The sequence below is a fragment of the Mauremys mutica genome, chromosome 2 (assembly GCF_020497125.1).
Source record: "Mauremys mutica isolate MM-2020 ecotype Southern chromosome 2, ASM2049712v1, whole genome shotgun sequence".
NCBI classification, from domain to species: Eukaryota; Metazoa; Chordata; order Testudines; family Geoemydidae; genus Mauremys; species Mauremys mutica.
In genome coordinates this window covers 235,340,535-235,365,560 of record NC_059073.1, presented here as the reverse complement: position 1 = coordinate 235,365,560, position 25,026 = coordinate 235,340,535, and the positions used below count along the sequence as shown (strand labels likewise).

Genomic DNA, 25,026 nt, shown 5'->3' with positions numbered 1-25,026 from the left:
CATGCATCCGCACGTGCTATGACTTGGCCCGTGTTCCAGCGGGTCACCTCGCTGCCCATTCTACCAGGGCTCAGGCTTCTTCAGCCACCTTCCTGGCACACGTACCAGTTCAGGAGATATGCCGTGCAGCGACCTGGTCATCGGTCCATACGTTTGCTTCACACTACACTCTGGTGCAGCAGTCTAGAGACGATGCGGCCTTCGGCTCGGCAGTTTTACATTCCGCCACGTCTCACTCCGACCCCACCGCCTAGGTAAGGCTTGGGAATCACCTACATGGAATGGATATGAGCAATCACTCGAAGAAGAAAAGACGGTTACTCACCGTTGTAACTGTTGTTCTTTGAGATGTGTTGCTCATATCCATTCCAAACCCACCCTCCTTCCCCACTGTCGGAGTAGCCGGCAAGAAGGAACTGAGGAGTGGGTGGGTCGGCTGGGATATATATCCGCGGCCATAGTGGTGCACACACCTACATTGAATGGATATGAGCAACACATCTCGAAGAACAACAGTTACAACGGTGAGTAACTGTCTTTTAACCACACACCTCATTTGGAACCGGAAGTACACAATCAAGCAGTAGTAGAGGGAAGGGGGGGGGGAGTAAATTGAGTACAGTATTGTTAACCGTAAATTACGGGGAGGGAAAGGGAAAGCAACTTTTTTTCTACTAAGTAAAATATTAAGTCAGTGTTCAGTTGCAAACTTTTGAAAGAACAGCCATAATGTTTTGTTCAATTACGAACTGTTCAGAGTTATGAACAACCTCCATTCCTGAGGGGTTTGTAACTCTGAGGTTCTACTGTACAGGTACTATAGTTCATCTCTTTATCGTGAAAGTGCAACTTACAAATGTAGAATTTTTTTTACATTACTGCACTCAAAAATAAAACAATGTAAAACTTTAGAGCCTACAAGTCCACTCAGTCCTATTTCTTGTTTAGCCAATCACTAAGAGAAACAAGTTTGTTTACATTTACGGGAGATAATGCTGCCTGCTTCTTATTTACAATGTCATCCAAAATGGGGAACGGGCGTTCACATGGCACTGTTGTAGACGGTGTTGCAAGGTATTTACGTGCCAGAAATGCTAAACATTCATATGCCCCTTCATGCTTCGACCACCATTCCAGAGGACATGCTTACATGCTGATGACGAGTTCTTTTCGATAATGATCTAAAGCAGTGTGGACCAATGCACATACATTTTCATCATCTGAGTCAGATGCCATCAACAAAAGATTAATTTTCTTCTTTGATGGTTTGGGTTCTGTAGTTTCCGCATCAGAGTGTTGCTCTTTTAACACTTCTGACTGTATGTTCTACACCTCGTCACTCTAAGATTTTGGTAGGCACTTCAGATTCTTAAACCTTGGGTCAAGTACTGTAGTTATATTTAGAAATCTCATATTGATACCTTCTTTACATTTTGTCAGATCTTTAGTGAAAATGTTCTTAACTCAAACAACATATGCTGGGTCATCATCCAAGACTGCCATAACATGAAATATATGGCAGAATGTGAGTAAAACTAGAGAGCAGAGGACATCCAATTCTTCCCCAAGGAGTTCAGTCACAAATTTAATTAACATATTTTTTTAACAAGCGTCATCGAAATGGAGTATGTCCTTTGGAATGGTGGTGAAGCATGAAGGGACATGTGAATGTTAAGCATATATGGCACGTAAATACCTTGCAACACCGTGTACAACAGTGCCATGCAAACACTTGTTCTCCCTTTGAGAAGACATTATAAATAAGCGGGCAGAATTATCTCCCGTAAATGTAAACAAACTTGTTTGTCGTAGCAATTGTCTGAACAAGAAGTAGGACTTGAGTGCACTTGTAGGCTCTAAAGTTTTGCCTTCTTTTGTTTTTGAGGCAGTTGTGTACCAAAAAAAAATCAACATTTTAAAGTTACATTTTCATGATAGAGATTGTACTACTACTTATATGAGGCAAACTGAAAAATACTATTTATTTTCTTTTATATAGTGCAAATAGTAATAAAAAGTAATATAAAGCAAGCACTGTACACTTTGTATTCTGTGTTGTAATTGAAATCAATATATTTGAAAATGTAGAAAACATCCAAAAATATTTATAATTTTAAATTGGTATTCTATTATTATTTAACAGTGCAATTAAAACTGCAATTAATCATGATTAATTTTTTAATCCAGTTAATTTGTTTTGTATTAATCGCTTGAGGTAGCTTCAATTAATTGACAGACCTAATTTTTAAGCTTATGGATTTAATAGAAGTTAAATGAACCACTTATTGTGGAAATGTTGTGAAAAACACCCAGTTGTCTCAGGATAAATCTGAATTTCAAACTTTTCATCTTTTTTTTTCCCCCCAAGTACTGCAGAGAAAAGCCTGTAATGTAGACATAAGCCAAGTGATTTCACCCTGCTGAGGTAGAGGTGACCGTCCTGGTGTGGCCTTGACCTGGAGCCAACTAGTCCGGTTAGAGCTCTTTCAGACTAAGCATGTGATCCAAACAACTGAGAGCAGCAGGAGGGACCCACAAGTGCTTACGATAAAAGACTGTATTGCCAGTGCTAAAGGTTCAAAACTCATTAGTCAAGTCCCATAAATCAGGAGATTTAAAAAAGAAAAAAAGACTATTCATTATTTACATACTTGTTTCTGAGCCTTAAGGGTACACTTCATGTTTTCAAACTGTTCTCCACAGCCACGAGGAATAGGAATTCAGTTTATTTAAGATGAAAGCTGAGATTCCTATGTAATCTGATTCCAACAGGTGAGTCTCTTAAAACATAAAATGTTATGAGAGTTGCCAGTGTGGGAGAGGGGAGCTGCCTCTTCTGAAGAAAGTAATACTGTCTTTGATTGAGAGGAGAGAACCAGACTCCTTTCTTTTGAACGATTTTGTTTTTTCTTTCTTCTTCCTCTGCTGCTACCATTGATCTATTGTACAAGTAAGCTGGCTTGGAAGGAATTAACTCCTCCTCCTCCCTGGCTCTATAGACCATAAATGTCCTTGGCCACTCTCACAAATTGCCCCCACCTTTTTCTGTCAAAGGTTATTTTTCCCATTGATGGTAATTCATATTAAGAGCTCTTTGGTCTTGCTTAGTATTATCCCTCCATCTTCTTTTTGGTTGAAACCATAAGGATGTCCTTCCAAGAGGTGCTTAGCTAACTGTTCTGTCTTCTGTCATCCTAATTACATGCCCTACCCGGTTAAGTCATTGGGATTTCATTATATTTATTATATTTGGTTTTTCATAGACCTCCCACAGTAGCTATTCTATCTTCTTCACACATCATTCTCCATTACTGGCCCAAAAATTAATCTCAACACTTATTTTCTAAGGTATTTGTCTGGGTGTCTTGGTTCTTAGGGTCTCTCATAAAACAGTAGGCCATATAATGGTCATGTATAGCTAAAGTTTAGTCTTTTTCAGTAGTTGTTTGAAACTGAAAATTCTCTTCAGAGAAATATCAGGCATTCCCACTCTATAACTGTGCCTTAATTTTTTCCCTTACCAAATTGTTATGGTAATTAAAGCTCCTAGTTATTTAAACTGTATAACTTACTGATATTTATGGTCATCAACTGCTTAGTGAGCTTTTCCATTATCTTCTCATCATTGTACAACCATATATTTGAGTTTAGCTTCATTGATTTTAAGTCGCATTTTTTCTGGCTGTTCTCTTCAGGTCTCCAGTCATCCTTTGCAGTCTCTCTCTTCTCTCTCTCCTATGATAACCAGGTCATCAGCATATTCAAAAAATTAATACAGGCTATTTAAATTCACTCCCATTCTGAGAATTTTGCAGTGATAATACCACTTTTTTCCATAGGCAGAATACTAGGGATAATGCCTTAGTACAGTATTGCTGTCACATGGGGCAGAGATTTAATTCCCTATTCATACTCAACTTTTTGAACCACAAACGCAGTTGTACCAGCCTGTTAATTTTGTCAGGGATTCTGAATGCATTTATTATGGCCCAGAAGTCATCTCACAACATACTATCATCAGCATCCTTAAACTCAATAAAAGCTATGTATATATTCTGATCATATTCCCATCTTTTCTCAAATAGTTGACAAATTGAAAATATTTGATCCACAGTGAACCTATTTTTTTGGAATTTACACTGATAATCTGTCTTCTGTGTAAAGAGTAAGACCTGGTCTACACTAAAAAGTTAGGTTGAAGGAAGCTGCCTTAAATTGACCTGTTAATGTATGTGTCTACACTACCGGGTCCTTTACACCGACCTATGTCACCTTGAATGTTGACTTCTGTAATCCATCTCCGCGAGAGGCGTAGTGCTTAATTTGATTTTTATGGGTCGACTATGAGGTAGTGCAGATGGCAGTGTTGTGTAATTTGAGTTAATTGGCCTCTAGGTGGTGTCCCACAATGCTCATCTGTGACCGCTTTGGAGATCATTCTCAACTCTGTTGCACTGCAGCCAGGTACACAGGAAACAGCCCCTCCCCTGCTAAAGCCCCAGGACTTTTTGATTTCCCATTTTCTGTTCGATCAGCATTGAGAGCATGCCAGCTTGAGCATAGCTGATCATGGAGACTACATACCCCAAATGCACTCCAGCTTGGTCTGCACAGGAGGTGGTGGATCTCATCGCTTTGTGGGGAGAAGAGTCTGTGCAGGCAGAGCTCCAATCCAGCAGAAGAAATGCTGACATATATGCAAAGATCACTTGTGGAATGGGGGAGAAGGGCTACACGAGGGGGACACAGCAGTGCCATGTGAAAATAAAAGAACTTGGCCAAGCGTACCAGAAGGCAAGCGAGGCGACCAATTGTTCTGGTGCTGAACCCCACACATGCTGGTTCTACAATGAGCTGCATGCGATTCTCACGGTTGACCCTACCAGCACCCCCACAAGCAACATGGACACCTCACAGGTGTGAGAGTCTAGGGACAACAAGGAGGATGATATTTTGGAGGAGGAAAATGGAAAACAGGTGAGCGCTGGATTCATTCGCCCCGACAGCAAGGAAATATTTTTAACTCTGGAGCCCTGTGGGTTGCAGGACATCACGCTAATGTGCCTTTACTGTGCTCAGCATGGGTCAGCAAGTAGTTTAAAGAGGCTGATAGGGGACTGGGGCCCCACATGAGAGAGACTGCAGTTTGGGAGTGAAAATGTTCCCCTCCACCCTGTTCGTAAACAGCTTCCCATGGTGCTATAGGGAAGGGCCATTGTTCGACTAGCTACCTCTGCTCCCGACATTAACCTGCCGTAAACTTCATTAAAAGTGCGGTCACTCATGACCTGTGGGAGGGGCCGGGACTACTCACCATGGCTGGAGCAACAAAACAGCACAGTAATGGTTACAGATTCTGATTACATTATGGCTTGCAATTAGTGTAATAAGGTTTTTGTTTTTGTGTTTGTTTTGAAAATGGCCTTGCTATGAAAACATTTTATTCATGTACAATGGCTCCTTTATTTTTTCCCATGACTGACAGCTGGAAGTGTGTCCTTCAGCATGTCATCAACACCTGAAAGCAGACTTTTGCTGATTAGGAGTTAAAAAAAAACGTGGGAGGATATGTTCACTGAGATAATGAACACCTCCAGGACAGCTGACACAGAGCTGAGAGTGTGGAGGATTTCATTGTCCGAAAAGTTAGACATGGACTTGGAGAACCGGAAAGCTTCCAATGAGCAAGAGCGTGCGGTGCAGGATGAGATGCTTTGGATTATGAGGGACCAAGCAGACATGTTGAGGCATCTGGTTGAACTGCAGGAACAGAAGCAGGAGGGTAGAATCCTTTTACAGACCCTGGTGGACAGCCAGCTAGCATCGCCTGGTGCAGAATCACCCTCCCTTAAGCGTTCCAGGAGGCATGGGCGAAAAGTCCATTATCCCTTTCACTTAACTCAGGGACAGGGTACAAGGAACAGAAGGTGCCCATTCACAGACTTTTGATGGTGTGGAATGCGGTGTTATGTTACACAGCTGAAAATGTTTCTCCCGTTCCAACTTTACAACTCCTTTTCCCCAAGGTTACCTTTTTTCTGTTCTCCCTTTTTATTTATGTTTGTTAAATAAAGTAAATGGGTTCAAGAAATAAATGTTCTTTATTGAGTAGAAGCAGTGGGCATGGGCATGTTGTCTCAGGGAAAAACATACCATTCCATACTTTTGATTGGGGGTTGGTCTTTACAAGGACAGTGATACAAGCCAGGTGAAGCTTTGGGAGAGCACAATGCCAACAAGCAGCTTACAGTACTGTGACTCATAATTGAAACAGCTTTTCAAAGCCTCGCGGATATGCAGCATCCCTTGCTGTGCTCTTCTTATTGCCCTGGTATCTGGCTGCTCAAAAATGGCTGCCATGCGATCTGCCTCAACTGCCCACCCCCTGGAAAATTTCCCCCCTTTTTTCCCATAGATATTATGGAGTACACAGCAGGCAGCTATAACCATGGGGATGTTCTCTTCACAAAGGTCCAACCTTGTTAGTAAATGTCTCCAACGCCCTTTTAAACGACCAAAGGCACATTCAACCACCATTCTGCACTTGCTGAGCCTATAGGTGAACTGTTCCTTACTGCTGTCCAGACAGCCTGTGTATGGCTTCATGAGCCATGAGAACAAGGGGTAGACTGGAATAACTATAGGCTTCTCAACATCATCAGTGTTCTGGAAAAAAAAGTCTTGGATTGCAGCCTTTTGAACAGACCCGAGTTCCTAAAGATGTGCACATTATGAACCTTTCCCGACCATCCTACGTTGATGTCAGTGAAATGCCCCCTGTGGTCTACCAGTGCTTGCAACACCATTGAAAAGCATCCCGTTCAGTTTATGTACTCTTTGACAAGTTGGTCTGGTGCCAAGATGGGGATATGCGTGCCATCTATCGCCGAAACCACAATTAGGGAACCCCATCGCAGCAAAACCATCCTCTGTGTCCTGCACATTTCCCAGACTCACGACCCTTCATAGCAGAAGTTAGTTAATGGCCCTGGACACTTGTAGCACAGCAGCTCCCACAATTGATTTGCGTACTCCAAATTGAGTCCCCACTGACCGGTAACTGTCTGGAGTTGCAAGCTTCCAAATAGTGATCACCACCCGCTTCTCCACTGTCAGAGCAGCGCTCATTTTTGTGTTGCTGAACTGCAGGGGTAGGGGAAAGCTCTGCACAACGTTCCTGGAAGGTGGCCTTCCGCATTCGAAAGTTCTGCAGCCACTGTTCGTCATCCCATACCTGCAAAACAATGCAGTCCCACCAGTCAGTGCTTGTTTCACGGGACCAGAAACAGCACTAAACAGAGTTCAGCTGCTCTGTGACTCCCAGCAGCAACTGTGAATTGTTGTTTTCAATGGCTTGCAGCAGGGCTGCTTGCAGTACATCGCTATGTTCCGTGCGGCGGACCCTACTTCGGTTCTGGAAATACTGCAGGAGAAGGCACGAGGTGTTTGAGATGCTAACAGCAAGAGTGCACAACTGACCAGGCTCCATGCTTCTGGGGTTATGCCATATGCGTGGCGGTTTTAAGGTGCGAAAACCACTGGGTTGTTTGCTGTTGATATGAGGGAGGGAGCACAGTGCATCATGGGATGTTGACTCAGTTTTCTCATTCTCCCCTATGACAATGTTTTCGTCCCATGAGGCATTGCACAAACTTCCCAAAACACACTGCGGCAAGTTTCACTTTGGGATAGCTACTAACGATGTACTGCTTTGTGCATCAATGAAGGCACTTCTAGAGAGGACACACCCCATTGAAACAGTAAGCCTGGTGTGGTCACACACAATTGACTTAATTAATTTTGAGGTTTGAGGTTGAATTACATAAAGTCGACTTCATTTTGTAGTGTAGATAAGCCCTAAATCTATGTAAGAGTATCAAAGATAGGATTTTATAGGCCATAACGAGGAGAAACATTTCCCTCCTCACAATAGTTTTTTAAATTCCATTTTGTCACCCTTTTTTTTCAAAAGTGGGCATATGACCAGCTGCTTCCATTCCTTTGGAATTTTTCATCCCTCTAGACCAACAAAATTACTTTATAAAGATTTTTACAAGGGAACTAAATTCATTGGAAAAGGGGAGAGAGAGGAAATAATGACGAGAGAAGGAAGTGTTTCCTGTTTCCACTCTCTCCTCCCTCCGAAAAACAAATAGTACTGTCGTCTCAGGGAAGAACGTGCCATTCCACTCTTTTGATTGGCTTAGTTCTCACGCTAGATGATCTTTGGTTGTCTTTAGATGAGTGAATTCTGCGGACAAGTATGGCAGACTTTAAAGCAATGTTGGTTTAAAAAGAAAAAGGCAGCAGATTCTGAAGTAAGAAATATTTCTGCCAAAAATCCATTTCTACTACAGTATTAAAGCAAAATGTTCTAGATGATTTGTTTTCTATTATATGAAATACTCCAGTTGATCAAAAAAGAATTATCTACAATTGCAATAAAATTTAAGCTCTCTCCTTCAGTATGTGATGAAGTTGCTAAATGGCAACCTGCTCTATAGAGGAAAAAGGTAACTGCAAAACAGTTGTTAGGTACAAAAACAATGTAACAAGGAAATAGCTGTTTTTAATTTGGAAGTATTTACAACTGCTCATGTACCACTCAATATGCTAGATAACCCAGCTCTGCATTTCTAATTGGAGGCAAACCTAGACTCTGTTGGGGCCCTACAGATGTCTCAATGGTTAATAAATATCTCTCTAAAGTTTTTGATGACTATGTTGATGAAGTAACTTGACAGCTGCATGTAGATTTTTATCTTTGCTAAAACAACTGGTGCCCAAAATGACACTCTCATTAATATACCTGCCATACTTTCACTCAGCAATGATGTTAATGTTGAACAGCCAGATGACCTCTCAAAGCTATTGTATTGGAATGCGTCTCTAGCTATTAATTTTAATGCATTTTCAGAAGCAGTATTGCAAACACAAGTTCTTTGCATAAGAGTGTTTGTGACAGACAATTCTGTGCATGTGAGCAAGAGTTGGGAAAAACTTGAAACACACATTGTTTATGGGAGTTCAAGTTTGTGCAACATGAACTTAAATCCTGAACTTGCTGTGGGACATCTAGATGGAGAATTGTAAATACTTTTAAATCTTGGTTTGAGGGAGAAGGAGAGTAGATAAGGGTAAAACCTGCACAGCTTCTTCTGCAAGGAGAGACTTACTAAAAAGAGATCCTCAAGCATTGCTACTTTTGCTGGTGATCACAAAGACTCCTTGTAGTCTTTCCATTTTCCACTGTGCAGAATATTTAAATAACTAATTTTTTTCCCCAAAAGAATGTTGCAGGTAATAATAGGATAACTCTGTCCCTGCAACAAAACAAATTTTACAGTTGGGAGGCAATGTAGCTCAATCTTTATTAGTGTAAGTGTTGAAGTAGGAGGTAGAGCAAGTAAACTCCATTTGTGTAAAACAAGATACTAGATTTTGCCCCTCAGAAGTCACAGGGGGAAACTTCTAAGCACAGCTTATAGTGATAAGTAGTGTATTTAACCAAAAAAACACTGTTAATAATATTATAATTTTTACTACTTCCATTTAAAAAGTTTTTCCACTACTTCTGCATGATCATCTCATGTTTTGCTATATATTAAAAAGAGTTGAACTAGGCTGTCTCTTGCCTTAAGAGAAATTAACAAATTTGTGTTGATAGTTTCTCTGAATTGTTGGAAGAATAATAAATGTTCTTCACCTGCTCGGAGATCTTATGGGCAAAATCAGGGCAGCCATCCAAAAGAACATGAGGCATTATCTTGTTTGAATTGCTAACTAAACCTTTAGTTTGCTGTGTACAACAGTGATCTGTTCCAGGAGCAGCAACACATTGTGAAGAACCACTGAGCACCAATAGCTGGATTTATTTATTATATTGTGTTCTTGGAGTTTTATATTGTATACTATATTGTTCTCAGTGGCTCTTTTTCTACAGTTGAGTACCTGCTATACCAAATATGAAATATGTAAATCATTTTTTTATTAAATGAAAAACACTATCAAATGGAAAAATCTCATTTCTGTCAGAAAATTTTTGAAGCTACTATTATTGCCTTAAAGAACATAGCTAAAATTTTAGAATTCAAAAGCTATTAATTGACTTAAGCTCATGAAACCTCTTAGGCCCTTTTGCATATTTTACTCTCTGGTGGTGAGGAACAGAAATACAAATTTCTCCATCTTTTTTAAGAGGAGATTTTAAGAGTTGACAGCATCCATTTTATAAACAAGACTGCTTATATACCATTATTGCTAATTTTAAATTCAAAACTATTTCTCACAAAAGCTGTAGCTTGGCTCCCTTGTTTATCTATAGGGGCATATTTAGTGGTGTGCCTCCCAAGAGCTATGATACAGCAGTCACAGGCCAAGTGAGGGACAGAAGTGGCTTTACAGACCCCAGTGTAAATTGGAGCAACCTCAGTGGGCTGCTCTAGCTTATAGCAGCATCCTTGGAGCTGCCTATTGGGTGGCTGTGCAGCAACCCATATTCTCTGTAACACCTGGCATTATACTACTCCCCATCCTGCTGCAACTCACTCTCTTCACTAGGGAATGCATAGGACTAACAGGGTTCCTGTACTGGGGAATTTTTGCCTTGTGAAAGGTGGTGAAAATATAATTACGGTAAAGAGCAGTTTAATATTAATTCGTATTATAATAGAGTATAAAAGGAGTAGTTTTGTTAAATTGAAGGAGCGCTCCAATCAAAAGGGTACTGTTAGGTTCCAAGATTATAAGGCTGTATTTCACTCTGTTGTCAGCAACTAGAACAGGAGTACTTGTGGCACCTTAGAGACTAACACATTTATTTCAGCATGAGCTTTCGTGAGCTACAGCTCACTTCTTCGGATGCACAGAATGGAACACACAGACAGGAGATATTTATACATACAGAGAACATGAAAAGGTGGAAGTATGCATACCAGCAGGAATTGATTAGACTCTTCCTTTTGGTATGCATACTTCCACCTTTTCATGTTCTCTGTATGTATAAATATCTCCTGTCTGTGTGTTCCATTCTGTGCATCCGAAGAAGTGAGCTGTAGCTCACGAAAGCTCATGCTGAAATAAATGTGTTAGTCTCTAAGGTGCCACAAGTACTCCTGTTCTTTTTGCGGATACAGACTAACACGGCTGCTACTCTGAAACTTGTCAGCAACTGATAACCAATTCATGCACCATTTCATTTTTGAGTAAGAGTATAATTGTAGAGTTGTGTAAGTAGCTATTGTGTGCCTGTTTGCTTAATAATTTTTCTTTTTAATAAAATTTGTATCATTCATAGTGTTGTGTAGTGGTCCTCTACTAAATACATTTTCTCTAACTGACCTAGAGACTCAAACCTGAAAACTAAGTTAAAAGGTAATAATTGGAGATATACCAATCTCCTAGAACTGGAAGGGACCTTGAAAGGTCATCAAGTCCAGCCCCCTGCCTTCACTAGCAGGACCAATTTTTGCCCCAGATCCCTAAGTGGCCTCCTCAAGGATTGAACTCACAACCCTGGGTTTAGCAGGCCAATGCTCAAACCACTGAGCTATCCCTCCCCCCAAAGTTGGGTTTTGTTGCACCCTTATCTTCAGCAACTTCATATTATTTGGGAACATTTCAACATAAAAGTTACAAAAGGGCTACAGGGAGCCTAACTTTGCATTTATTTTGCACGTTTAAATTATAAAATGTAATTAAGTATTCACAGTTCTTGTTTAAGTGCAAAATGGTACCAAATTTCTAGGGAGTCACACACTTAAATGAATGCAGAGCTTCAGATATATTCCCATTAGGAATCTACCATCTCAGCTTTTTTTGGTTTTTTGAGAACCTGACTAAATTTAATCCGAACCCTTGGTGTATGTATCCAGATGCCATGAATGGGAGCGTGCTGGGGAGAAAAAAGCCGTGGACGGCTCTGAATTGAAATGGCGGAGGGGGGAAGGGGAGAGGACTTCTATAAACTGATGATGATACATATAAGCTTTTCAGTCCCAGTCCATTTCATCTAGGCCCTCTCATGAGAGCAGGGGCGGCTCTAGCTTTTTTGCCACCCCAAGCAGGCAGGCAGGCTGGCTGCCTTCAGCAGCTTGCCTGTGGGGGGTCCCCGGTCCCGTGGATTTGGCGGCTTGCCTGCGGGAGGTCCGCCAGTCCTGCAGCTTCGGCGTACCTGCCGCTGAATTGCCGCCAAATCCGCGGGACCGGGGACCTCCTGCAGGCGCGCTGCTGAAGGCTGCCTGACTGCCGCCCTCGCAGGGACCAGCAGGGCGCCCCCCACGGCTTGCCGCCCCAGGCACACGCTTGGAGCGCTGGTGCCTGGAGCCACTGCTGCATGAGAGTGTCTGCTTACTTCCATCCTTTACGCTGAAAGCCTGCTCTGAGTGTTTCATTCCAAAAGAGTGTAGCTGTTTCACACTGTTCTCCACACAACCCCAATTGCTAGCACTCTAAAGTGGCACACTTTCCCTGCCCCTTCTCTGGGACCTATTCTCCAACCTTAACAGTGATACAGATTCAATGCTGGAATACTTTTTTTTTTTTTTTAAACAGGTTATTCCAGTGATCTTTGTGAAGGGCCCATTGCTGGTCAGCTTTTACCAAGTAGTAACAGCAAAGCTTTAGGGGATACTTACACTGCTTGATCCTTAAAGCAGATTTTAAAATATCCCTTTTCTAATCAATCCACTTTTGCTGCACCTTTCCTTCAAGATCCATCTCCTAAAATGTTTATTTCTTCTATCCTTCTGATTTTCCAGCAGAATTATGGTTCTTTCTCCTTTCTGCTGCTGCTTTGCTTACATTCTTGCTTTCACCAGTATTGAAGAAGCAGCGGGTTTGCCTACTCTGTCACGTGAACCAAAATGATGTTATAGGAATTTTCCCTCAGCCCCCCAACTCTGTGCCGCATGGGCTAAAAGGAAACCTCTGTTTTTGTATTTATAAGAACATAAGAATACTAGGTCAGGCCAGTGGTCCATCTAGCCCAGTACCTGTCTTCTGACAGTGGCCAGTGCCAGATGCTTCAGAAGGAATGAACAGAACAGAGCTATTACTCAGTGATCCATCCCCCATTATCCAGTCCCAGCTTCTGGCAGTCAGTTGTGTAGGGACATGAGGTTGCATTCCTGACCATCTTGGCTAATAGCCATTGATGGACCTGTCTTCTATGAACTTACCTAATTCTTTTTTTGAACCCAGTTATTCTTTTGGCCCTCACAACATCTCCTGGACAATAAGTTCTAGAGGCTGACTGCTCTGTGTGAGAAAGTACTTCCTTTTGTTTGTTTTAAACCTGCTGCCTGTTAATTTCATTGGGTGACCCCTGGTCTTGTGTTATGTGAAGGGGTAAATAACTTCCCTATTTATTTCTCCACACCATGATTTTATAAACTTCTATCATATTTCCCCTTAGTTGTCTCTTTTCTAAGCTGAACAGTTCTGTTTTTTTAAATCTCTCTTCATATGGAAGCAGTTCCATACCCCTAATCATTTTTGTTGCCCTTCCCTGTACCTTTTCCAGTTCTAATATATTTTTTGAGATAGGGTGACCAGAACTGCATGCAGTATTCAAGATGTAGCATGGATTTTTTTATAGTGGCATTTTTCTGTTTTCTTATCTACTCCTTTCCTAATGGTTCTTAACATTCTATCAGCTTTTTAGATGTTGTACAGAGGTTTTCAGAGAACTATCAGTGATGACTCCAACATCTCTTTTAGTGGCAACAGCTAATTTAGAACCCATCATTTGTATGTATAGTTGGGATTATTTTTTCCAGTGTGCATTATTTTGTGCTTATTACCATTTGATTTTCATCTGCCATTTTGTTGTCTAGTCACTCAGTTTTCTGAGATCTTATAATATTACCTCTGTAACTCTTCGCAGTCAGCTTTGGACTTTACTGTCTTGAGTAGTTTAGTATCATTTGCAAACTGTGCCACCTCACTTTTCACCACCTTTTCCAGATCATTTATGAGTATGTTGAACAGCTACAGGTCCCAGTACAGATCCTTGGCGGACCCTGCTATTTACCTCTTTCCCTTATGAAAATTGACCATTTATTCCTACCTTTTGTTTACTATCTTTTAATCAGTTCCTGATCCATGAAGTCCTTCTTATCCAATGACTGCTTATTTTGCTTAAGATCCTTGGGTATAGGGCCTTGTCAGAGGCTTTGTGAAAGTCCACGTAGACTGTCAGCTGGATCACCCTGGTTCACATGTTTGTTGACACCCTCAACAAATTTTAATAGATTCTATTAGAAGTTTGAGGGAAAGGTTAAAGTCTCACCTTCACCTATCATCTCTCCCTCAGTCCCAAGGAAAAGGACTGTCTACCAGCTTTAATAGTCAGAATTAAAAATCCAGAAGATGTCATGTTCCCACTTTACTCTCAGATAACTAGGCTAATGATAAGAGAGGTTAACAAAAAAGTAAGAAGTAGAAAGATAAATCTTCCTATTCCTGTCATAGAGACTACAAGGTAATTTCTGGCAGAGCTGGGACTAGAACCTCCGCTTGTTATGGCAGATCTGTCATCCACTAAGCCTCAGTGGTTTTCACTTTGAACATGCCAAGTCTATGTGATTTGCTATGTTATCTGTAACCACTACTCTAACACCTTTAGAGAAGAGTCAGGGACAAAATCCTGATACTGGACATTTCACTGTTTTCTAGCATTTGTGTAACTTTCTGGCATATGGTTGCCGCTGCCAGTTATTCCTTTTTACCTTTAATAGTAGAAGTTTGCACTGTGGATCTTAAGGTCTGGAATTCAAACTGTGCTGACTATCTCTGTGTGGTGGTTGGAGGAAGGCAGTCATTACAGTTGCATATGATGAAATTTCTGTTTTTTCAGTTTTCATTTTTAAAAACTGGTAATTTAAGTAAAGTCATTAAAAGTATATTGTTCAGGTTGCAAAGTCAAGCACTCAAAAATTAGGAAGTGCCATAATTTCATAATTCTATCAGAATAATTACTATCTGAACATGTAATTCAAGATTATTTAAATTCAGCCATACATTGGGGCTGATTTAAGGTTGTATGGGAAATCTTAATTCTGGCATTTCCTACCTTTTACATGCTTGACTTTGCAGCGTTAATGTTCTTTCAGTATAAATTTGTTTTGAAGAAATCCTAATGACATGCATCAAGATACTGCATATTTTTAGGTATAAATGAAGTTTGTGACTCAGTTGCCTGCAAAAATAGTAGGTTAATTCCATAAAATAACTTAAAAAATAAATGTGTGTGAGTTTTAAATAGGAATATGGTTTCCAAGGTTATTCTAGGGAAAAGCATCAACAGTAGAAAATGAATTCTGTGTAATGCTTCGTTTCATATCTTCTACTGATGTATCTCTTCATTCTCTAAAAAAAGAAGATGCCTGTAAAACTAGTTATTTCATGTTGAGAGCACACATTTTGCTTTACTGTACTCTTTTTATAATGAATTACATTAATCAGGGCTCTCTAAAGTTGTGTATAAAATCTGTTTGTAGTATACTAAAGCACACTAGTAAACTAACTGGGTTTAATATTTTTGTCCAGTTTTCGTCCACCTACAGTGGATATTCTCTTGAACAAAAGTCATATAAAATATTATGTTGTGACCTTTCTGAGATGATCACTAAAACTTACAAAGACTTTCTTATTTTACAGGTCAACAGCAAGGACAGGATGGAGGCATGAAAGTACAGCAAGCCACAATAGCTCCTGTAACTGTAGCCGTAGGAGGTATTGCTAATGCAGCAATTGGTGCTGTTAGTCCTGATCAGATCACACAAGTGCAGTTACAACAAGCCCAGCAAGCTTCTGACCAGGAAATACAACCTGGCAAGAGGTTAAGAAGAGTTGCCTGTTCATGTCCTAATTGTAGAGAAGGAGAAGGAAGGTAATGTTAGTTTGTCAGTTAAACTTTAGGCATCTCGTGGGCCTGCCTTATTTTGGGGGCTTTTTTCCTTGTATTACTGTCATGTTTTTAATCATGTCCATAGGAAATCATGCTTGTAAATTTTCTATTCAGAAAGAAGATTATAATCAACTTAATTTTACAATTTCATATTTTTCCTTAGAGAGCTGATAATACTTTAAAATAAAATCACCTAACTGCTTAACTTTTGATCCTGTCAGAGCCAGCAGTGAGCCAGGAAAAAAGAAGCAGCATATCTGCCATATCGAAGGATGTGGAAAAGTTTATGGGAAAACATCTCATCTCCGGGCACACCTTCGTTGGCATACTGGAGAAAGACCATTTGTATGCAACTGGATGTTTTGTGGCAAAAGATTTACACGGAGTGATGAGCTGCAAAGACATAGAAGAACCCACACAGGTTAGTCAACTGTCTGTATTCGATAGAGTAATTCCTTTAATGATGGTGGCCATCGGTGAACAGTGATTTTAAATCAAGTTTCAAGCTGTTTCCCTGCGTCTGCATTAGAAAAAGATTGAGTTTATGACCTGGTTAACTAGCATGCATTGGCTAAAAGCCTGACCTAAACTTGATCAATTTTCCTAATCAAGACAAAGCCTTGGGGCTTTTTTACACAGGGGTTTAATCCACAGTAACTCTGGTTGGTTTGATGTGAAAATGTCTACATGCACACAGCACAATTCGTTAGAGTGTAGTAACTCCAAAAACTCTGGAATACCCTTTCAAAGTGTATCACGTTTAATGCAAATTGAGTTAGTGTGGTGCATTGTTCATGTGCACACACAGTGCTGCTGTGCACTACTGTAGCAGTCCTCCAACTGGTATCCCACACTGTTTGTGGGCATCCATTACTGATCTGTCTGTTTACCTGTGTGCCCTCCATTGCTCTCAGATTAAGTTGACTAGATGTCCATTCTGTATTTAAAACCTGTCATGGGGCCAGAATTTGCCTGTTTGCTCCTGGAATTTAATATATCAGCATTGCTACAACATGCCCCCAGCATTTGCTTAGAGGTGTGCTGAGATACTAGATCTTATCGTTATCTGGGGAGCAAACTCTTGTGAAATAAAGATGTGTTTGTGGATTTTATCAAGTAGATGTCCATGAGGGGCCACGACCAGGACACCAACCATTGCCAGATAAAGAGCAAACAGCTAAGAGGATTTACATTAAAATGAAGGCTCCCATGAAGAGGTCTAGCAATGGAAATGTAATCTGTCCATATTTTGAGGAGCTGGACAGTATTTGATTAATTACACCACTGCTGAACTCAAATTGGTTGTGAACCCTGCTGCCTCCCCTACAGCCTTCCCCTGAGGACAAGCAGCAAGAGTCATCAGAGGAGGATTTACGTTAAAATGAGGGATCCCACAAGCCCCGTCAGGTGCGTCCTGTGGGGCAGAAGCCCTAGCCCTACCACCCCACCACACACACCCTGGCTCTTGAACTTCTGAAGATTGTCATATACACTTGGGAGGGTCAGTAAGTTCTTCTTTGATGCTGGTTCCTATGTGGTTCCTATGTGGATTCCAAACACGAAGAGTAGCAAGCAGCGGTTACCATGGAGGTCGGCGCAAGGGCTCTGGAAAAGACCAAGTCTGTGGGACAGCATGACCGACTGCCGCATTCATCGTTGTAGAAGGAGCAATGGCGAAATGAGTGGAGAAAGGTGTGTATGGAAGACCAACTGGCAGCTCAACAAATGTTCAGCCATGGAATGTTGGTGAGGAAGGCCGACGTGGCGGCGTATGCCTGCATGGAGTGGGCCATGATTCCCAGTGGAAGTGGAATGCCAGCTAGCTCGTCGCAGGTCGCAGTGCAGCAGGAGATCCACTTAGAAGCACCGGTGGGATTTGCGGAAGCCGCAAGTGCAGTGTAGATAAAAGGCGAGCACCCTGCAGACATTGAGGGAATGGAAAGCGTGCTCCATGGGTGAGGGATGAGGTGTGGGGTAGAAGACTGGAAGGTGTATACTTTGGTTGAGGTGGAAGGAGGAAGCCACCTTGGGTAGAAACTTGGGGTGTAGACGTAAGGAGACTTTGTCCTTATGGAAGACAGTGAACGGTGGGTCTGCCATTATGGCTACCAGTTCACTGATACAGCAAGCAAAAGTGATGGCCACCAAGATGATGACCTTCTTGGAGAGGTGAGGGAGGGAGCAGGTAGCGAGGGACTTTGGTAAGAGTACAGAGGACCAAGTTGAGATCCCATAGTGGGGTGGGCCTTTGTACAAAAGGAAAAACATTGAGGAGGCCCCTGAGGAATCAGGAGGTCATTTGGGTGAGTAAAGACAGAGAAGCCATCCGCGGGACGCAGATAGGTGAACACAGAGGAGTGTGCCAGGCCCGATTGGCGGAGATGGAGAAGGTAGTCCAGGAGAGAAGAAATGGAGACAGTCTCTGTTGGAATGTGGCAGTGTCGGGCCTAGGCAGTAAAGCTATGCCACTTACCAGAATAATAGGTGTGAGTGGATTAGCATCTGCTGTTAGTATGTTGCGGATGGGTGCAGAGCAGGCCTGGTCTGCACATGATCCCCAATCAAATACCAGGCCAAGTGAAGAGGGTGCGGGTTGGGGTGTCATAGTCGGCTGTAGTCTTGTGTTGGGAGATCTGGGATGGTGGGGAGGAGGATTGGGGGACGAGCGGAGAGGTGGAGGAGATCGGTGTTCCAGTACTGGCGAGGCCAGGAGGGAACTAGGAGGATTACTGGAGGTTCTTTGAGATGTGTGGTCCCTATCTGGATTCAAATTCCACCCTCCTTCCCCTCTGTTCCGGGCTTTTCTGTTGCTGAGTAAGAGAGAACTGGAGTGGCGTCAACCTGTGCAGCCTCTTAAAGCCTCAGATGCACCACGTGGCTGACGCATGATGCACACGCAGATCAATGGACACAACTATGAACAGTTCCGGCGCATGGTGCCATATGCACATTACGATTGGAATCTAGATAAAGACCACACATCTCAAAGAACCTCCAGTTACAGTAAGTAACCTTCTCTTTAGCCACCCCTGCTATATGGCATCATTAACCACAGCAGCAGAGGATAAGGCAGCTCTCCAAGTATAACTGGAGCAATCTCTACACCATTAGTGCCCATAGTGATCCCGGCAGCAAACTGTCTTTGATTCATTTAGGTAAATCCAACTGAATCCCAAAAGAGCCTAACATCATGGACCTTTCCAAATCACCCTCCTTTTATGTTTATAAACCTGCCTCGGTGGTCAACCAGCCCTTGGAGCACCATGGATAAGGCGGCAAGTCTGTCATGGAGGTTGTGGAAGTCACGGATTCCCTTACTTCACCAACGTCTGGCTCAGAAGACCCCATGGAAAGGAGATCTGCAGGCCAGCAGCATCCTAATTGGCCATCCAGCACTCCAAAGGAACCCCTGAATCTCTTCAGAGGGATGGCTGTCCTCAATCTTTAGGGGACAGTGTGGAAGCTACCTGGGTCCCCTCTAAGCAGTTTTTATCTAGTATTTTAGTCATGTTCTCGTTCCATCCACTGCTAGGTTCTAAGTTTATGAAGAGAATTCTTATTGAGAAGCTGAAATTCAGACCCTGCACGGAATAATCACAACAGAGGAAATATAGGCTGCAAGTATATCTGTTGAAAGCATTTTAAAAGGGAAGAGTAGTTTATTCAATGGATCTGGAAATCAGAAATTTAGAGAAGATAAAGTTGTATCTATTTTGCAATTTTAGATACATCCAAACACTTTTAAAATGTTTTTGAATTGGGGGAGGGGGGAAAGGCTTGTTTGAATGACTGAAAGAAGTTAAATACCTTTAAATATCTATTTCACTGACATTTTTGTTTTTGTTTTAAATTAGGTGAAAAAAGATTTGAGTGCCCCGAATGTTCTAAGAGGTTTATGCGGAGTGACCATCTCTCCAAACATGTCAAAACTCATCAGAACAAGAAAGGTGGTGGAACAGCCCTTGCTATTGTTACTTCAGGAGAACTGGACTCTTCAGTTACTGAAGTTCTTGGCTCTCCAAGAATTGTCACAGTTGCAGCCATTTCTCAAGATTCAAACCCAGCAACCCCTAATGTTTCAACAAACATGGAAGAATTCTGAAAGGATTATTTATACGGACACCTAGTGCTGCACTTAAGTTTACATACCTTTCATGATATGGAAGTGGGCTGGTAAAGTGGATTACAGAGCAGGAAATCATGTTTTCAGTCTTGACTTCTGTAAGTATTCCAAGTTGGAGGGTCAGCATGAGAAGTGTACACTGGTGCAACAAGACAAATTTTCAAAAATACAAACAGCGCAAATTGACATACTGGATAAACAGTTGGGGGAATACTGCTTCCATACTGTACTTTTTTAGTTATGTGGCTCTATATTACATAATTGTTTTAAATGCAAATTTCCCCTCTCTTTTAGCATTTGTGTGTTGTTGTGTTTGTAAAATCAGACAATATCAATATGACAGGGTGGATCTTGGTTAGGAGTGTTGTCATTTGGAGGTACTTTGTTTATAATCTGAATCGGTAATATTTTCAAGGGAACTTCTTTTCCCATAAGGCACAACAAAAATGCATAAGAATTGAGTGGTAATTATTTCTTTGCTCAGTTCTGTGGAATCTGTAAATTGATTTTGGCCGTCTTTTCTCAAGTTTAGAAATTATTCAAATAGCAGTTGAATTTACATGCTGCAAAGCAGATCTGAGGTGCAGCTCAGATAATTTTGACCACTACATTATAGTAGTGTGTATAAATGACAATCACTGAACTCAGATTTCTCTCTTTCTGTGGAGAGTTGAGATATTTAGATTTAATGTATACATTAGAAAAAATTAAACTACAGAAATATATTAACATAAGATTTTACAGAATTAATATCTTTATGTAGGATAATAATAAAATATGGAAACTTGTGTGTTTAAGTTTTGATATTCCAGTTCATTACATTTTAAGATATCAGGAATTCATTTGTTAACTTGAGTCACAAAACTCATACTTTTGAATATTTAAATTTTATGGGAATACTTGGATATTAATTGGACAACTGAATTGTTTAATGAGTGTTGTAACTCATTCTCCAGTTCTGTCCTGTATATATAAATTATTATATTATGGTGAAGGTGAAGAATTCTTTATACTTTGACTAAACAGCCAAAGAAAAGGACAAATTATGACATTTTAACAACAAAAAAGGTAATTGTAAATTAATGTATTTTTTTCTTTCTCTTCCTCTAAAGATTAATCATCTTATTTTCTTTCCAATTGTAAGTGCATAGGCTGGTAAGGAATATCCACCACCCATTTTCTTATATGATCAATAATTTTGAGCCTCCAGCCACAAGAGAAACTGGGGCAAAAAGGAATATAGGTATCTTTTTATCATACAGCAATTGATTTAAAAGGTTTGATTATATTTCCAATATCTGTTAACTTAATAGAACATAATTGTTGGAGAAATAAAACAACTGAGCATTTTTATGTAAAAACTCCAGTGCATACATGGAGGAAAGATGGCCAAATATTTCACACTCAGGATTTTGAATTATTTCCCATAGGCGTAAATGGAATGTTTTACAAATTTAGCCATTTGGTATCTCATGACAGTCCATTTTTTAAAAATTATACATCAATATATTTTTGTGATATAAAAGGGAGTACAGTGCAAGAAGGATTACTCTTTTTCCTGCAGGTTAAAGATGAACAGTTTATTTGGGAAATGTTTGTATGAGACACATAACAGAGATCTTGTGCATTCCCTCAGAAAACATACTTCTCATATGAATACTTTATCAATCTTGTGATGTTTCATGTATTTTTGAAGAAAGAAATACCAATCATTGTTTACACTGTGTACACTTTAGGCCAGCCCTTTGTAGCAAAATATAAAGCTGAAGGTCTTTTGTACTTTCAGTTTACATTAAAAGCTTTGAGATTAAAGGAAAAACAATTTTACACTGTGGTTATAGATTTCAAGTTTCTTAAAGCTTTTGTAGACTTGTAACAAAGTCTTTAAATTTTAGTTGGTTTTTGTACATTCTTTTGTATATTTTATTTAAAGTACTCTCAGCTGATGTATCTGGATTTAAAACATCAGAATCAATTAGATTACTACATTTAATACAAATGAACATTAGGTAGTGCTAATTGTTAATGTTATATAAGAACTGAAACATCAAATATATATTTTATCATTATGCTTCACAATCAGTGCTATAAATTTCTTTATGCAAAGAAAAACTTTCCTAATGTTATAATCATGTTTCTTAGAAGTTAACAGTTTTTATAAACTGAAGGTATGAGCATTCTGCACAGCCATTTCATATTTTTTCATGCATACTTATGTATGCAGATAAGAAACTGAAGTCATTTTTAATCTACAATGAGTCCCTATTACAAATGTATCAAAATCTAAATCCGGTTGACTTCGTAGTATCTAAAGTACATTCACTTATGTTAGCAGGTGCACATTTTACCGCTGGAATTAGAAACATTTTGACAGTCTGTTCTGCATACCATTCTGAGTCCACTTTTCTGTCTTAGAAGGATCGTAAATTTCAATGTCCTTTATTTGACTCAGTGGGATATAGCTGTTGTAAGTAATAGGGCACAGATGTGCAGTAGTATCTTGTTTAATGGCATTTCACTGTTCATTCCCTTTGCCACTGTTATAAAATTTTGCTTTATTGTAATTATCAGTGCAAAGTGTATTTATCATGGTAGAACTCCAGTGTTAGAATAGTTTTTTTCTTACAATATACATTCTTTGGTTAGTTTTGTGTATGTGTTGCTGATTACATTAGTACTTGGTGTTAAGTCATTATTTATCACACTCTTTCACGAGAGCAGTAATAAAAGTGTGTAATTTAGGAGAAAAAGTTAATTTGTCAAACTTAGGTAAGCATGATGTTTAGGTCCTATTTTTCAATTTTATAACTGTTTTATTGCAACAATATTTGTATTTAAGTCTTCATTTTAATGCCTTGTGGTGTTTTTTAATGCATGTCACTGAATTGTCATCCCGCATAAATTGATGTGCAGCATAGGGTATTAAATCTACATAATGATTTTGAAACAGAGAAATAGTTGATGGTAAAAATGTAAATGTTTTGCAAAAATTCCTTATAAAAAAGTTTTGTAGTAATATTTCACTTGTAAATTGTTTTCTAAAAAATAGAAAAATGAAAAAAAAAAAGACAGAAATAAAACCAGATTTCCCACATTCTAGAAGTTAGAACTGAATACTGCCAGCAAAGCCTCTAAGGCATTAATTTGACATTTTTATATTGCTGATTTTGGGGGGGGGGGTAGATTTAGAACTAAAATTATGTACAAGTTGTTGCCTGCAATAACAGTTTTGCAAGTAACCTATTAAAATTCCCTTGAGTTAAAAATGTTTCTTCATTTAATTACTTATAATATGAAGCAGTAATAAATTATGTTTGAATGATCTGCTCATCAAGAAGAACAGTGGAAAGCAAATGCTTCTCAATGGAGAAGCATTGGCAGCAGCGTCGGGATTCATGTAATTAAGACCTATACTTGCTGGTCTGCGTTCCCCAACTGGCAGACTCCCAGCAGGGAATTAAAAAAGCAGATTCCCGCTCAGTGTGAATTTTGTCGTGCTTGTTCAGCTCTTGGGAATGGAAATTATAGTTATGCCTGAACACATTCATTTTTATTAAAGAACATTACAAGAGGTGACTGAAGGAAATATTTAACTAAGATGAGCAATAGAAGAAACTAAGAAAAAAATGTGAGAATTGCAATTTTTTAAAAAGAGACAACAGATGATAAAACCAAAATGTCTCAATTGTGTTTCAGATTAGAAATGAATAAAACAAATGTACTGTTTCTATAAGAAGGATGAAGGTACTCACTTGAGTACTCCAAAAATTATGCTGGATTTTACTTTATTTCAGTGATATAGGTGGATTTGTGCTGCTGGAAAACAAAGTAACAATATTTTGCATTTTTGTAATGCCTTCTACCCAAAAAACTTAAAGCATTTTATAATAAAATCTTCCAGAATTCCTGTGATGGACATACATAGTATTATGCCCACTTTACCGATGAAGAAACAGGTACAAAAAAAATTGATTGACTTGCTCAGTGTTTCACACAAAATCTGGCATATATGGGAACAGGGTGGATTTGATTTAATCATGGATTTCTACATAAAAGTGCATTCGTATTGGTTGTTATAACCTTAAAACATATTCTTCACAACTCAGAGATAGATGTAGGTTTCATTTTTAGAATGTACACATTATACATTTTTAAGTGATTTATTTTGAAAACTTTTCAGATTAGTTTTACAGCTATATCAGAAAATGAATGATTGTTTGGTTATTTCATTTACCAAAGGTAATTGAAGCAGATATTTATGAAGTCATTGGACTATCTCATTGAACTATTTCCAGTTCAACAGGTTAATCATTAATATTTGGAGGATTTTCTTGTTATGCTGTATTTGAAGGAGAACATCACCAGACAGACATTTACATTGTTTTATTTAACTAAAACAACGTTATGTATTCTGGATTTTTTTCTTCAGCAGCAAACATATAATATTTTAACAAAACAAGCATATGAATTTTTGAATTTAGTTAAACATTCAAGTTTTTTAAAATCATGTTTGTTTTTGTTAAAATTGTTTTTAACTAAAATAGTTAAATGAAATATTTAAACAAAAAATTAAATCAAGTATGTCAGCCTGGTCAACATGAGAAACTTAAAATCTTGGCTTCCGCAGCTATCTCAATCATCTTCACCTTCATTTTCCTGTTTGTTTATAATCTGGAAAAGAAAAACAAGCTTTCCTTTTTTTTTCAGGTCCCAAATGATTTCTCAGTTTGGAATGAATTAGTCCAAAGTTAGAAAATATTCTTTCGATACTGGCCAAAGAAGTTACTACTGTTAAAAGTGAGATTATCACTTCACCAGTCTCTGAATCCAAGTGCTTAAGTGACTTCCACCAGTTCACTGGTGTGACTTTCTTTAAAATATCAGCAAACATATATTTCTTGAATGGTTCACCCTAAGCTCTGAAGTTTATTATAGTTGGCATTATGGAAGGATGATTGCTGGATGTCCATGTCATAGCCAACTCCTCTTCTTC

The 25,026-nt window shown here is 39.5% G+C and overlaps 1 protein-coding gene across 4 annotated transcripts in view; it reads left to right on the top strand.

Annotated features, from left to right (window-relative positions):
* SP4 (Sp4 transcription factor) overlaps positions 1-23,893 on the top strand; it is a 51,616-nt gene extending 27,723 nt beyond the window's left edge. For all 4 annotated transcript variants that reach the window (XM_045006878.1, XM_045006880.1, XM_045006879.1 and 1 more), the window contains exons 4-6: positions 15,661-15,892; positions 16,132-16,331; positions 19,765-23,893. In XM_045006878.1, the coding sequence (XP_044862813.1) occupies positions 15,661-15,892; positions 16,132-16,331; positions 19,765-20,012 (680 nt within the window). In that variant the 3' untranslated portion in view covers positions 20,013-23,893. The remainder of the gene's footprint in view (positions 1-15,660; positions 15,893-16,131; positions 16,332-19,764) is intronic.
* The last annotated feature ends 1,133 nt before the right edge of the window (positions 23,894-25,026 follow it).